Below are 16,620 nucleotides of genomic sequence, written 5' to 3'. Positions count from 1 at the left end.
TTACAAAAGATTGAAAGTGCAGCAAATGTCTGATGTTTGGGTTCACTTCCTTATTGGTAACTTCACATACAGTCTAATGAATTACAATTATTTTGAAAAATAAAGTTTTTTTAAAGAGTGAAAGGTATCTGTGAATGACCACAAAATTCAAGTACAATATAAGATAGACCTCCCCAAGAACTTGTAACACAAAACCAAATTTGTTCACTCTCACACTGTTGTATCAAGGATGAAGAGAAAATGTTGACTTGTTTCCATAAACAAGGTTGTTTCTGATACTAGTAAATGTCTTCCTCAAAATGATCCAGTTTTCATGCCTTGGACCAAATTATTTATTTTATTTAAACAGTATATACTGCAACCTATAAAATCAACCTTAATTTGAAATGCCTACTGGAATTACAAAGTCTTCTTGGAAGTTAAGTAGGGAGGGGCCTGTATTTGGCATTGGCCTTGACAAATAAATAACTCCAGCATTTTTAGGGGTAAGTTATTTCTATTGAACCATGAAGATTTCATGATGCTTGTCTAGACACTAGCTTTTTCAAATGTGGCTTGACTGTTGACCATGCTGGCTGGGGCTTATGGGAGTTGTAGTTCAGCAACATCTGGGAGGCCAAATATTCCCCACAGTAGCTCATTTGTTGTAGAATAGAGAGGACTTTATTCCTAAAAACACTTGTCTTGGGCATGGGAGAGAGACTAAGATACAAAATGCTCAGGCTCCTTGTGAATTTTCATCTAGAACGCAACAAGGTATCAACCTAAGCTTTCTGACAGTTCACCTGAATTCAGTATGGATGTTCCTGCATTTCATTAATACTCCTGTTTCTCTGAAAGGGGTGATTTATTATAAAGTTTTTTGTCTAAATAATCATCACTGTAGATGATCTTCCCTAGGCTATAACAAGCTCCAAACTTGCTTTCTCCCTAACCTTGTCTTCATTATGTTGACCAATTGAAGAGTGCTAAGTATTACTTCCATCTTGGAATTAATCATTTATAGGCCCATTTGGAGAGGGCTATTGCATGTTCCACTTCCCAAAAAGGTGGTTTTGTAAAAACCAGAATGTAAACTAGGAAGAGTTGGGGAAGCACATTGCACTCTGCAGATAGCAGCTATGAAGGAGAGATCATTTTAAGCCCATGATCACTGTTGTTGTTTTTTTAAAAAAAACTTTGTATTTATTTGAAGTCTAGGCGCTCTACCCTTTCTAGCAGGGTAGTCATTTTGCAAAAAAAAATATTAGAGGACAACTGGAAAGCAAGCCAAGGGTTCCTGTCCTGGCACATTGTGACCTCTTATATTAGCCAGCACCACTACAACAGCAGCAACACTTTATTATATGCAGAGCAAGTTTATGTGAACTGGCAAAAAGTTTCATTACAAAAGGGTTAATATTCTTGATGCAAAATTGCTTTCCCACAAAATCATGGCTTAGAAGCCAGTAAGTCTTTAGGTTCCTTTAAAAAAGAAAGAAAAAGGATTTAATGAGATCAATTGAGACAACAGGCCCTCATCCATGCCATATTTGAAACTTTTTGAAAATTATTCAAAATGGCATCCACCACAACATGGAAGTTGACTTCAAATGAACTTGAAAACCAATTTGTCATAAGGTTTTGGTGGGTAGAAGGCTGCTCAGAGTTGGGTCGCTTTTGTTAATAAGCACATTCTGATGAAGCAACAGTTGTATCTTTTTGGCCTCTAAACTTGTCAGGAGTGGGAGATAAAACAGCTGACTGGAGAAGTAGGAGAGCATTTTATATTTGCTAGTTGTAGACCTTTCTGTAGTTGGCCTGCACAGTTGCCAAGCTGTGACTGCAGAAAGCCAATCAATTAACAGTTATGTGTAGACCTGTTTTTTATTCATATAATGAAATTGCCGAATGGGTTAAAAGTATGCAAAAGGCCCAACAACATAAGTTGTACCAAGGATCCTGTAGATTTGTTTCTTTTTACTATGTTTTGTGTCTATTCACAAGAATTCCAGTTAATAATAATAATAATAATTTATTATTTATACCCCAGCCACTCTGGGTGGCTTCCAACAAAGTATTAAAATACAGTAATGCATCAAACATTAAAAGCTTTCCTAAACAGGGCTGCCTTCAGATGTCTTCTAAAAGTCTGGTAATTGTTCCTCTCTTTGACATCTGGTAGGAGAGCGTTCCACAGGGTGGGTGCCACTACCGAAAAGGCCTTCTGCCTGGTTCCCTGTAACTTGGCTTCTCTCAGCGAGGGAACTGCCAGAAGGCCCTCGGCGCTGGACCTCAGTGTCCAGGCAGACACTCCTTCAGGTATACTGGACCGAGGCCGTTTAGGGCTTTAAAGGTCAACACCAACACATTGAATTGTGCTCGGAAACATACTGGGAGCCAATGTAGATCTTTCAAGACTGGTGTTATGTGGTCTTGGCAGCCGCTCCCAGTCACCAGTCTAGCTGCCGCATTCTGGATTACAGTGGTACCTCGGGTTACATACGCTTCAGGTTACATACGCTTCAGGTTACAGACTCCGGTAACCCAGAAATAGTGCTTCAGGTTAAGAAATTTGCTTCAGGATGAGAACAGAAATCGTGCTCTGACGGCGCGGCGGCAGCAGGAGGCCCCATTAGCTAAAGTGGTGCTTCAGGTTAAGAACAGTTTCAGGTTAAGAACGGACCTCCAGAACAAATTAAGTACTTAACCTGAGGTACCACTGTAGTTGTAGTTTCCGGATCACCTTCAAAAGTAGCCTCACATAGAGCGCATTGCAGTAATCCAAACAAGAGATAACTAGAGCATGTATCACTCTGGCAAGACAATCCGTGGGCAGATAGTGTCTCAGCCTACGTACCAGATGGAGCTGGTAAACAGCTGCCCTGGACACAGAATTGACGTGTACCTCCATGGACAGCTGTGAGTCCAAAATGACTCCCAGGCTGCGCACCTGGTCCTTCAGGGGCACAGTTACCCCATTCAGGACCAGGGAGTCCTCCACACCCGCCCGCCTCCTGTCCCCCCAAAACAGTACTTCTGTCTTGTCAGGATTCAACCTCAATCTGTTAGCTGTCATCCATCCTCCAACTGCCTCCAGACACACAGGACCTTCACCGCCTTCACTGGTTCTGATTTGAAAGAGAGGTAGAGCTGGGTATCATCCGCATATTGATGAACACCCAACCCAAACTCCCTGATGATCTCTCCCAGCGGCTGGGGGAGAGGACAGAACCCTGAGGCATCCCACAAGTGAGAGCCCAGGGGTCTGAACACTCATCCCCCACCACCACTTTCTGAACACGGCCCAGGAGAAAGGAGCGGAACCACCGTATAACAGTGCCCCCAGCTCCCAGCCCCTCTAGATGATCCAGAAGGATGTTATGGTTGATGGTATCAAAAGCCACTGAGAGATCCAGCAGAACTAGGAAACAGCTCTCACCTTTGTTGTCCCTAGCCCGCCGGAAATTGACCAGTGTGACCAAGGCAGTTTCAGTCCCGTGATGAGGCCTGAATCCCGACTGGAAGGGATCCAAATGGTCCGCTTCCAGGTGTTCCTGGAGTTGTTCAGCAACCACTCGCTCAATCACCCTTGCCCAAGAATGGAAGATTTGAGACTGGGCGATAGTTGGCCATATTGGCCGGGTCTAGAGGTGGTTTTTTGAGAAGCGGTTTAATGACCGCCTCTTTCAGCAGGTCTAGGAAGGCTCCCTCACAGAGAGAAGCATTCACCACCCCGCGAAGCCTATCGCCTAGCCCTTCCTGGCTAGCTTTGATAAGCCAGGATGGGCAAGGATCAAGGAGACAGGTGGTTGGTTTCATGCGTCCAAGCAGCCTGTCCACATCCTCGGAGGTAACAGATTGGAATTGATGCCATGCAACTTGACTAGACAGGACTCTAGCACTCTCCCACCTCAGCCCTGCTCCCATGGTGGAGTCTACCTTTTCCCGAATCTGAGCGACTTTATCTGCAAAAAACTTTGCAAAATCATTGCAGGAGATCATGTGGCCCGTACAGGGCCCCAATGGAGCAGGTGTTTCTGCTAAATTGTGACACACCCAAAAGAGTCTCCTGCTGCTGTTTTCTGCAGACGCAATAGAGGCGGTGAAGAAAGTCATCTTCGCCGTCGTTATCGCCACTTGGTAGGCTCGACATTGAGCTCTAACCCGTGTCCAGTCAGCTTCAGAATGAGTCATCCGCCACCGGCGCTCTAGCCATCTCAACAATTGTTTCATTGCCCTCAAATCCGTGGAAAACCACGGGGCTGTCTGGGCTCATGCAATCGGAGAGGGCGCTTTGGAGCCAAGCAGTCAATAGCCCTGCTTAATCCTCAGGATGAAGTTTTTCATTTGTCTCTTTCCCTACCATTCCTTATGTTGTGATGGAAAGAAACCACTTTTTATCCTTTAAATTATTTTCATAATTGCTTTAAGTGGTGTGGCTTGTCCCAAAACGAGAGGCTGCAAAACAAGAAAGGAATGAATTCTTGTGGCCAATAGTGTTTCTGAAACTCAATGTGTCTGTCTTTTATCTGCGCAAAGATCACACCTGTACCAGTGTCACTAGCAGAGTAACACCAGAGCTTCAGAATCTTTACCCTTTTCTGTTTTCAGATGTTTTAGAGTTGACAGTGGAAATTTTTTTTTGCTCACACAGTTCAAAGTAAATTGTTTTATTGCCTCAAGTCAACCTGGCAATTATTCACACTATATGCATGTAGTTAAGAGATCCTGGTACATCATAAAAAGGTTGTAGTCAAATTAGTAAAGAGACTCAAAACTGGAGAAAGGTCCTCACTTCTGAAATCGAAGGCCACAATTTGCTGGCTGCTGAATGCAGCCTTGGCCTTACACCCGCCAACGCATGTACGCATTATCTGGAGGACGTAGGGTTGGATTAGTTGTGCCAGAAGCCTATAGCCTTGAGCTGTTTCAAGAGGCCTATCACACAGCTGGTAACCTAATCTTGAACAGAAATCAGATAATCAGATGCGGAAGAACGGTAAATTGAGACACAACCCAAGGACGTATCCCCAAATTACACTTAAGCAAAAGTGCCACGTTAATACTCCTGATTCTGAGCTTGGGATGGGGGGGGGTGGCAGAAAAGAAGCTTCAGCCACTTAACACCTTGAGTTCTTCTCAAGCTCTTGGCTGTAAGAGGTTCTTCCACTTTTTCCCAGTGAAAGTAACACAACCTTAGGCACTTTTTGCCCCTTCCTAGCTAGCGATCACTAGGAGCTTGTTCTGTTTCATTTCTCTCATATCCCTGGCTATGTAATATTACATTTGCTTGATACCAAGTCACGGTGGAGCTTAACAAATGCCTAAGATTATGGTTACCAGATGTCTTCGTTTCTCGGGCACAGTCCCTGGATTTATAAATCTGTCCCCGGACAAAATCCGTCCCCGGAATGTCCCCAGATTTCATTTAATGTCCCCAGATCTATATTTTAAGTGTTGTAGATTTATTAGTAGGGAATGAATGTTGTGTGATTGGTTCAACGACACAAGACACATCATATGGGGACTTCCGGTGAGGCAAAATGGTGGGCGCCACTACACCGAGCAGCTCCTGAAGCCAGCCAGAGCCAACTGCACTACCAGGCTGGTTCTGGGCTGCTGAAACTGCTGCTCCACCACCACTGCTGAGGTGGAACTGGAGACGCCTGGCATGTCAACTGGGGGAACCGTTGAAACACCCCCCCGACCCAAATTGAGCCAGGAGCGAGAGCTCCCAGCTACCCGGCTGACTGCCCAGCGGTGTTCTGGGGCCAGGGAAACCCTGGAGCCAACGCAAGGAGAAGGAGGAGAGGAGAAGGAAGAGAGAGAAAGAGGAAGGAGAAAAAAGAGGAGAGCCCTGACCTGGCTGCGCCGCTGCCGCTGCTAAGGAGGAGAGCCCTGGGAGGGCAAGGACACGTGACCGAGCCCAGGCCTGACCCGAGCCTACTCCACGGCAGCTAGTGCTTCAAGAGAGCAGGCCGGGGCCCAGAGGAAGGCCACGTGACAGAGGAGATCACAGAAGAGAATATATTACTTCTTTTTTAAAAACACACAAAACCCCCCTTCTTTTAATTACTCTTTTTTCTCTTTTTGGATTTTTGAAAAAAATCTGGTAACCTTTTAAGAGTCATTTGAGACCTTAAAGACTTGTGGCATAATTTCATTCAACAACAAATCATGATCTTTAAAATATCCAAACTGGTTAAAATAGCCACCTCTCTGGAAGTCATTACCAAGCGTGTAAGTCATAATAGAGATCCCCATAGCTACAACACTGAACCATTTCCTTAAAGAGTCTGCAAGTTGCCAAGTGTGCAGTGACCTCAAAATACAGAAATGTATGTAACTTCAGTTGAGCCATAGGACAATTGATTCTTTTCTAAAAGCTAGAAAGGGTGGCTGGAGACCTCTCAGTAGCTAAGGTTAAATGAATCAACTTTAACCCTACTGTGAGTTTTATTTATCAGTTTTATCATAACCCTGTATTAGGTTAGGTGATTTGTTTCTTCTCCATCCATGTCTCTGCAGTTAGTATGAATTAGGATGCCCTTAGTTTGCTTAGTAATATTAAGGTCCTACACCCCAGTTTAAAGTAAGCAAGATTTGCACTGTTCTCTGGAAAGTTAAGATCTGCATTAAAGGTTTCTACCAGTGGGAATGTCCCATTTCTGGCTAAAGTCAATCAGGGTTTGCTGGTTAAATCCAGAGCTGATTTGATGCATCAATTTAATTTGATTAAAATATTACTAATGTTGAAGTGAGAGGCTACTAGGGCAGCAGATTAAACATTTTTTTATAAAAAAAATATATAAACTTTCAGAAACTACAGGTGGTGAGCATTATCAGACCCACCTCCCAAACACCTGGAGGTAGTGGGCACCATCCTGACACATGAGGTAATGAATGTTGGGTATCTGCTGTGACGTGTTATTTATTTAAAGACAAAATTATGTGGGATGGGGAGAGTCTGCTTGTTTTATTAGGTGAGAATCTATGCAAATTCAATCTATCTAATTGAGTAAAGTTCAATCAGCTAAGGTTTTTTCAATCAGGTGGCAGCATGATTTTTGTTATTCACCTTTGTTGCCTATCTTATTCCATTGAGCTCAGACGACTGTACTTAGGTGCACCCCAATACATTCTCAAAAAACCCCTGTTAAGTGCAATGCCTAAGAGAGGAAGATTGGGCCAAGACCACCCACTGTGAACTTGGTTATCTTCTCCAGCTAAGTCTAAACTAAGGATGTGAAGCCTGGGGCTCTCCAGGTGTTGTTGGGCTCCAGTTGTTGCATTGCAGAGGATTGGACTAGATGACTCTTGTGGTCCCTTCCAACTCTACGATTCTAAGTTCCCACCAGCCCCAAGCCACCATGGCAAATGGTCATGAATGATGGGAGTTCAAGAGCAACTGGAGGGCCACAGGTTCCTCAAACCTGGTCTTAACTCATAACTGCCACACTAACTCACCCTCATCCAACCTTCATCCAATGACCCTTTCATGGTCTGAAATGAAGTTTATGGAGTTGAGAGGTTTGCTGGACTCAGTAGCATCAACTGAGTTGGCAAGTGCCTGGAGTGAGTCAGCGGTAAAGCACACGAAGCAAGTGGAGTTAACTCTTTATCAGCAAAAACAGGATCTGCACAGGAGTGCCAGGCCTAATGAGCACAGCAAGTCCTTTTTGGTATGGCTTGCCCCCCATGATGCAGTTGCAGAGACTGAAGGTCCCCACTTTCCCACAGCTGCCTAAGTCCCCACCCCTCCAGGATTTTCCCCAAGGAATCCAAGACTGAAACTGTGTGATGCTAACCTTGTCCACACTCTACATGCCTCTCTTGGTTCTGCGGTACAAGAAGGGAGGGGAGCTTGTTGCAACAGGAAGGGGAAACACCTGTGACTCTTCACCAGCCAGACTCATCTCTGCTTCTTGGCCTCCCTCGTCTCCTACTTCAACTTCCGTTTCTGATTCTGAACTTCTCTCTGCCACAGACTCTCCCAGCTCACTAAACCCTGTTACCTCTTCAGCTTCTGACATCTCCTCTTCCCAGTCTTCCTCTTCTCCCTCTGACCACTCCATCGTCCCACCACCAATCCCTGAGCTCGCAGCCTTCTTCCCTTGGGGGTTCTCCAGCTAGTTCCTCCCACCAATCCTAAGCACCCAGCCAGTCCCTGACATCAAGTGTGATTCTACAAAGTGTTTTTTTAACATGTGGAATTGATTTGGGGTTCCCATGCAAAATGATTGTGTTGCCCCATGCAAAAGTAATCCAAGTAAAACAAGACTTTTGAGTCTTCTTCCCTCAATAAGCAGGTGAAGGCTTGCTGAGTTTACATTATTTGTTTTTCATTGCAGAAGTAATACTGATGATGATCTCTGTGACCCAGATTTTAGCAAAATGCTTGTGTGTATTGTATCATGCTGTTGGCCCAAGTGAGTATTATAAAGAGTAGTTCTTAAACATAAGGTAGCTTGCAATGTTTGACAATAGAGGAATTGCTTGGGGAAACTTATAAGGCCACCAGCTTTTAAAATTCAAGGTGTTGTGTGGGGGGGTTTTTAAACAGAATGGCTAGTCTCTAGTTGACCATATCCAATCTGTACTCTAGTTGTGTGTATCTGTTGATCTAAATGGCATGTGGGCAAACTGGTAGCCTGGATTAGTTATCCCCCAATCAATTTCTTCCTCTCCCTCTCCCTACTACTCCCATCACTGCTTTGAAAAGTGCCTCACTCAGTGGTGAAGTATACATGCTTTGAATACAGTAGGTATCAATTCAATCCATAGCCCAGGGAACGTATTTCCTATGTGCTTAAATAGGACCACTAGGCTTCAAAGGTTGGCCTACTGGGTCATTTTCAGCTAACAATACCCAACCTTCCTAGGCTGAGAAATGAATTGAGAGCCCTAGCACTTGCCTGAAGCGGTGTACAGCTGCTGCAAATCCTGAGCTAGCTCAAAAGTAGCCACATGTTTCATTCTGGCAGTTGTTGGATTCCAGCTTCCATTAGTCCAATGCAATTTTGCAAATAGTCATGATTATTTGCTGTCATCCAGCTCACAAATGCATCCAGGCACCAGTTTAGGACCTCCTGATTTGAGATGTTACAGAGAAATGGAACAGTGACATCTTGCCAGAAACCTTCTAATGACCTCCACAGCAGCTTCATGTAGATATTAAATAGTGTTGGAAACAAAATTGTGGTACCCAACAACTCCTAGGGGTCCAAGGCACCATCAGTCACTACTTTTCAATGGAACAGACCCTGTAATTAGTAGTGAAGCCACCACAAAACAAACTACGAACTCACTGAGGGCAGACATATACTGTGGTCTGTGGTATCTCAACCCACTGAGTCATCTAGGGGAGTTAACAGGTTCATGGTGCTTCTGTCTTTCACCCGAATGTCACCCATCAGCGTGATCAAGGCTGATTCTATGCCCAAACTGGCCCTGAACCTGAACTGGAGTATATCAAGATAACCAGTTTCAACCAAGAGCAGAAGCACCGCCTCCTGGGTCCAGGCCCCAGGGTGGTTTTTCCCCCAGGGCTGGCTACATCACTGAAGACACACCACTTTACCCTCAACAGCCAGCAAGAGCAGCACTCAAGTCCATATGAAGCAGATAATTTTGTCCTTGCAGATTTTCCTTTACGGCCTAGGACCCTCGTACCTAGGAGACCGCCTCTCCTGGTATGCCCCACGGAGAACCTTAAGGTCCATAAATAGCAGCACCCTAGAGGTCCCAGGCCCTAAGGAAGTTAGATTAGCCGCAACCAGAGCCAGGGCCTTCTCAACACTGGCTCTGGCCTGGTGGAATGCTCTGCCTCATGAGACCAGGGCCCTGCGGGATCTGATTTCTTTCCACAGGGCCTGTAAGACAGAGTTGTTCCACCTGGCCTTTGGCTTGGAATCAATTTGATTCCCTCCCCCTCTTTATTTTTCCTTTCTCCTCCTGTGATGAGGCTGCATTTTAATTGTTTTAATGTTTTAATGTTGTATTTTAATCTTGTTTTTAAGTTGTATTCATTCAACTCGTTTTTATTATTGGTTGTTAGCCACCCTGAGCCCGGTCTTGGCTGGGGAGGGTGGAGTATAAATAAATAAATAAATAAATAAATAAATAAATATTATTTTCCACGGTAGGCATCTGATGGCTCCAAGACTGGGTTAATGCGGGTAAATGATTGCCACTTCCATTGCATAATAGCTTTTCTAAGTGGTACATGGGTTGCCAAGTAGGCTGTTTTCTCCACATTAACCACCACACAGGCACGATTATGTGCTCTTCTATGTGTGCAGTCTCCTTCAGAGCAAAACTTATACGCCTTGTACTGCAATTGTCTCCAGCTGCCTGGAACTCCTCAGTAAATCGGGGGGTTGCCTAACTTCCGCAGCACCAGAGAGGACATTTGGGTGCAGTTGTGTCTATGGCCCGCCATGCCTCACCATTCCACAGGGAGACTAGGACCTTGGCAGAATTGCCTGCCGGAAAATCTCTTGCAGCATTCAGGAATCCATCAGCTTCCACACATCTCTAGGAGTGCACCAGATGGTCTCTGATCCTCATGGGATAGCAGCAATTACCCTCCCCAAACCAGTGCTACCTTTGTGGAGCACTGAGTATCTGGGAAGACATAGGTGGGTCAGGTTGATTTTTCCCAGCTAACCTATTCAGGACTTGGCAATACAGTGGTACCTTGGTTGTCAAACTGCTTGGCTCCCGAACAAAACGGCTCCCGAATGCCACAAACCCAGAAGTAGTGTTCTGGTTTGCAGACGTTTCTTGGAAGCTGAACATTTGATGTGGCTTCCGCTTGAGTGCAGGAAGCTCCTGCAGCCAATCGGAAGCCACACCTTGGTTTTTGAACAGTTCTGGGAGTCGAACGGACTCCCGGAACGGATTAAGTTTGACAACCAAGGTACCACTGTATGTGCCAGATTGGCTCCTTCATATACTTACAAAGCATGGGTGAGTGAGATTTTATTTTGAACTGACCTGATATTCTCCAACCACCACTAAGACAGAGGGCATAGTACTCAGTCCATCAGTTACCTGAAGAACAGGGGATCAGAGGCTGAGAGGGGGAAAGTGTTTTGATTGGGGCGGGGGGGAGAGAGTTTAAGTGGGGAAACTGTATTATGGTACTTAAATGAGTTTTCCCCTTGAATTGCCGTGCAGGAGTTTGAATCGTTCTGTGTTTTTCAGGTTCTGCATTTCCGACCTTGGATGATTTAAATGAAACTGAAGTTGCTCCCCCTGAGCCAAGGACGAACGTACAGATCGTATCTGAACAGCTGGTGACCTTTTTCAACCCAGTGAGTAAGTGCTGTTGTAGCATCATTTTTCATTGCCCCCTCTTCAAGTCCTTGAGAGGATTAGAAATGTTTGTTACTGTAGTCCTTCAGTAAAAGGTCTCTTTGTTGAGCTATATTGAGGGGTGTTGTTCTGTGCAGAGTGCCACGTTTCATGTTTGGAAAAGGAAATAAAAAGGTGTTGCCCAAAGGAATGAACCCTCCGTTTCCACTCATGTTGCAGCTGCACATGGATCACCCAAACTGGTTTGTAAGCATCTTAGAATAATAGAATTGTAGAGTTGGAAGGGACCACGAGGGTCGTCTTATTTGAGAAGCCCTCAAAGCCCTCCTGATGCACAGGACTAGTTTGAGCAGTTCTTTGGATGGGTTGAGATGCTCCCAATGCAGAATTAATGGTAGGTATCAAATGTTTGCATAGTGCTGTATCTAGTAACCCAACAATGCATTGACAGCAAAAGAGAAAAGTCAAGGCAGCAGTAGCTGCTGTTGTTATTTGTTACCCACCCTTCGCCCTAAGATCCCAGAGAATGTTACAACAATTGAAAACACAACATAAAAACAGTTTGTTTTCAACTTGCAAAGAGAGAAGAGGGGACCATCTTAAAAACAGACATCTCAAGTGGCAAATGTCAGGGTAAAAAGGGGCATCTTTAGCATTCACTAAAAGCTTCAAAGTGAAGAATCCAGACACACTTCTGGGGGGATTTCACAACTTAAGGGCTGCCATAGAGAATAAGCTTTCCTAGGCTGCTGCCACCTGAGGGTAGTGGAACAATCAAAAGGACTTAGAGATACGTGTGGATATTCATGGACATGTACATAGTTATCCAGTGGTGGTCCTGCTCAGAGTATACCCATTGAAATTAAAGGACTTAGTCTCTTTGTGTTTGATGGTTTTACACTGAGTAGAACTTGTATACAATCCATAAATCCAGTGCTGGGCAGGCCAATAAAGCAGGGTTTTCCTTTCTCTCCCATTCTTGCCATACTTCAAGAGCATAGGGGTTGGGCCAAACAGGCCAATGGAGCACAAGGCAAGCCTTGCTCCTCCTCCTGCTGAGCTGTGGTGCATGGATCCCCAGCATGCTGCACATGTGCTCACAGGTGTCCACAGCAGACTTCCCTGGTGCCCGCAGGGCCCCATCCCCCCTCTAAAATGAATCTTGCAACAATCCCTCTTTAGCCAATGGAATGCTTTTCACCCACCCCAGTTCGATTGTGGCAAGGAGGCAATTTTAAGTGAGTAACAGCTGGGGGCTGGGTAGGGGAGCAGCTGCATGTGTGTCGTGCCCATGACCATTTCTCTTTGCTTACAAATGTGCCCACAGACTCCTGAAAGGTCAGCAACACTTGCTGCAGTGGCTGGATGCTGAAGACGTTGAAGGAGAGGGGTGACCCTGCTTTCGGTTCCCTCTTTTTCTCCTACTAGTGGATTTCAGAATCAGTTTGCTGTGCATTGCAGGGGCTGGTTTTTACAAAGGAAGCAATTGCAAAGCCCCATTAAGTATCTTTGCAAACCGCTTAGAGACTATTGTAGTTAAGTGGTATATAAATTGTTTAAATAAATGAAAGGAGGGCCTTGCACAGATCTTGCTGCATGGCTTTTTTGCTTTTTGGTGGTGTGTTGCTGTTTCCACCAAAAGGAGAAGCAGACTTCAAAGTGGCACTTGGAAATAATCAGCTCATTAGTGTGTGGAGATTGCCCAGTTCGTTCCAACCTTCAAAGGAAAAAGGCCCCCCTGAATCTTATTCAGATACTCCAAAGCAAAGGGCTCAATCAAAAACATACTTTCAAAACCACCACGTTAATGCTTGACCCCTCTGTGTGTCTTTCTGTGCTCCCCCCCCCCCGCTACTGTTCCTTTTCTCCCTTGCATGGAGTTGATGCAAAAGTGAGAAGGAACTCTCAGCAAATTTCCAATAAAACATAATATCAGCTATTTGCATATCCCCCCCCCCCCCGGAAAAAGGAAACATGTTTCATAGAAAGAGGACACTGAGCTAATTTGTATGCATAGAACAGGGCTGATAAACCTTTAGCCCTCTGGACGTTGCTAAACTATATATCCCATTAGTCCCACCCAGCATAGTCTAGGCTGCTCAAAGTTGTAGTCCAGCAACATCTGGGGTGTGTGTGTGAAAGGTTCTTCACTCCTGATATAGATACAAACATGGATTCAGAGCCATCTTTCCCATAGGGCTTAGTGGTGCGTCATGCCAGGGCGCTGGCCTCTCAGGGGCACCCCAGCAAGTGGAGGAGCTGCGTGGCTTTGCCGGTCACCTCCCCTTTCCCTGCACGCCCACCATCTGCGCCCCACCAACCATAAGGCTGGCGGGTGTGCAGCTTCCCTCCCAAGCCTCCTCGGGAGGAGAACGATCCCCACAGAGGCTTAGGATGGAAGCTGTGCCCTACCAATCATATGGCTGGTGGGCACACAGCTAGCCTCCCAAGCCTCTGTGGGGATCGCTCTCCTCCTCAGGAGGCTTGGGAGGGGCGCAACTTCACTCCCAAGCCTCTGCGGGGATCGCTCTTCCACAGCGGCATGGGGGAGAGTTGCCCCCCCCGATGGCTGGCAGTGCACAGCTATGGCCACCCCAACACTATCCGTGGTAACTGGGGGGCGCTGGGCAGATATTTGCACCCCGGCGTTGCATCTGCTAAAGATGGCCCTGCATGGATTCAAGCCATAGTAATTCTAATGTTGGACCCACTGAAATGAATGCACATGGCTAATTTAGGTCCGCTCATTTCAATAGGTCTGCTCTGTATAGAATGCTCTTGGATACCCTGTAATTGGGGAAGATGGTGACCAGGTGAAACTTCATGCCTGCTCAGTCACCTGCCCAAATGTTGTCACTCACTGTTGACGGGAGACTCTAAGAACCCTCTTGCTCTCTCTTCTTAGGGTCTTTTGTCTTTAAACCAGACTTGGAGTGGAGAGACCTAAAGGACTGTTCTCTTTAAAGTGGAACACATGGCCACCCTAAATGGAAGCAGCGGTCTGGAATAACTTTGCCTCGTGCCTCAGTGTGTACATGTTTAAACTGGGCTTGGAACTGAAATCTTGCATTTCTGCTTCATTTCCCAAAGCGTGTCGACCCAAAACAAATCAGGCAGTGGTGCCTTGCCAAGCTGGGGAAAAGAGCAACAAGTCGTTGTGTCTGGAACACAAGTGCTGCTTCTCGTCTAAAAAGCATGTTCAGTTGGACTGCTATACTCCACTCAAAGACCGTAAGTGGCATTCTGCCTCCAGGGCTCTTTCACTTGTTCTGCAAAGCTGGACACACGTAGTTTCTTATGCCTACACTGCCACCTTCAGCCAAGACCTTGTTGCTGCTTTTCCCAGGGGGCACAGCAGAGTAGTATAGATACAGGGTCAGGTTTGTAAGCAGTAGTGGCTTCTGGTGACCCTTGGGATTAGTTGGGGCAGAAGCCAGCAGTAGGTGAAGTCAGAGCCAATGACAGGCAGAGCCAACTTGCTCTGATTCCCCCACCCCACCTTCCTCCATTCAAGGGATAACACTGAAACTAGTGGGGAGGAAGATGATAATGCATTGCCAGCCCCTGGATTGGTTGTAATCAAGGAGGCAGGCAGGTGGGGGATGGCTGAGAGCAGCTCAGCTTCATGGGGCAGTTCCCCACTTGCCCTACTTAATGGACTAGCCTCCACTGCTTGCAGGTCTGTGTTGAGGACTTACATAATGCACCAGGAAGCTCTCAAATGAGCATGAGGGGCCATAGGATTTTCACACAGTAGGTCCCAGGTTATATCTCTCTCCTTGCCAGTTAAGTAAAAATCTCAGTTAGCCTATCTGGGAAGTATTTCTGTCTGAGAAGTCATACCAGTCAGAGCAAACAGTGTTGGACTAGACCAGGTTATGTGTTGTGCTGTACCACTTCAGTTGTTGCTGGGCTTACAATTCTCTCATTCCATCATCCCTAACAACATCTAGAAGGCGACAGGCCCTGCACCCTTTGACTTCACAGAGTAGTGATCTGTTTCATTTTACATCAGTGCACACAGATATTGTGGCTCCGATTGTGTTTTGGAGTGCATCTTAAAATGTTTCTTCAAAATTCAATGTGCTTCTCCTGTAGAGTTTATTTTCCATCCAGTTTGTCTGTTTGTAGAGCGATTCTGGTACTTGAATGCTTCAGGGTGTGCAGCATATGTCAATAAACAACACGTGCTTATAGTCCACAAAGCACACGCTGTGTGCATTCTAACAATCTGTTGACAAAACAGAAACCCTTCACAGGCCTCTTAGACTCCAGCATCTCACAAATTATTGGGTTACCTCCTGCAATGGGTAATTGGCAATTTTATTGCCCTGTTCAATCGTCTGATTCTTCACTTCACTGAACATGTTTGCTATTTTCCCCTGCCAGTTTTGAGAACAGTGGGAGGCAAGGCCTGTTGCTTTCATGTGGTCTTCCTGGAGGCTTCTGGGTGGCCTCTTGGAAAGACGGCTGCCAGGCTAGGTGGACCTTAGGGCTGATCCAGCAGGATTTCCATCACAGTTATACTTACAACAAATGTAGATCAGGAGCCAACAAAAACCCCTCTGCAGCTAGTTTCACATGTTTGGAGTCTTTGAGTTTGTTTGTTTTCTCAGACAGGCGGCCTCTCTTCTTCTGATGCCACATGACAAACTGCTTTTGTAACTTAAAAGGGAGGAATTTTTATTTTACTTATTTGCAATGTTTATATGCCAGCAACATTATAGCGAAAAATATTATGGCAGTGAACTGCATAAAATCAACAATACAGCCATTCTTGTACCATAGTTGTCAACTTTCAGATTGGAAATAAGGGATCAGCAGCCTCGAAAATAAGGGAACAGCAGCCTCACTTGTCCCGGGGACAGTCTACGGGATATCTAACAATCTGGGATGGATGACAGCTATGTCCTATACAGGGATAGCCTTACCATTGTAGTCCAGGCACTGGTAACCTCAAGGCTGGATTACTGCAGTGAACACTATGCGGGGCTGCCTTTGGGCCTGATTAGGGAGCTACAGTCAGTGCAGAATGTGACAGCCAGACTGCTGATGGGAGAATGTGGCCAACATGTGAGACCATTGTTGGCTGTCCATCTGCTTCCAAAACAGATTCAAGTATATACAGTTTTACCGTACATACTCAAGTATAAGCCGACTTTTTCAGCACATTTTTTATGCTGAAAAAGCCCCCATCGGCTTATACTCAAGTGAGGGTCCTTTCAGGCTGCTCCTTCCTCCTCCTCCACCTTTGGCGCTGTTGGCGGTGACGGAGGAGGAACAAGCAGCCCGAAAGCAGCCCTTTTGGGCTGCTTGTTC

At 45.7% G+C, this 16,620-nt stretch overlaps 1 protein-coding gene across 1 annotated transcript in view; it reads left to right on the top strand.

The window, feature by feature from the left end:
• The first annotated feature begins 6,292 nt into the window (after positions 1-6,292).
• FMR1NB (FMR1 neighbor) overlaps positions 6,293-16,620 on the top strand; it is an 18,353-nt gene continuing 8,025 nt past the window's right edge. Inside the window, exons 1-5 of the mRNA XM_080991166.1 lie at positions 6,293-6,320; positions 6,803-6,851; positions 8,334-8,411; positions 11,191-11,304; positions 14,392-14,532. Coding sequence (XP_080847292.1) covers positions 8,345-8,411; positions 11,191-11,304; positions 14,392-14,532 — 322 coding nt within the window. The 5' untranslated portion in view covers positions 6,293-6,320; positions 6,803-6,851; positions 8,334-8,344. The remainder of the gene's footprint in view (positions 6,321-6,802; positions 6,852-8,333; positions 8,412-11,190; positions 11,305-14,391; positions 14,533-16,620) is intronic.

This window comes from Podarcis pityusensis (genome assembly GCF_964106645.2).
Source record: "Podarcis pityusensis genome assembly, chromosome: Z".
Lineage (NCBI taxonomy): Eukaryota > Metazoa > Chordata > Lepidosauria > Squamata > Lacertidae > Podarcis > Podarcis pityusensis.
This window is presented reverse-complemented; position numbering and strand designations above follow the sequence as displayed.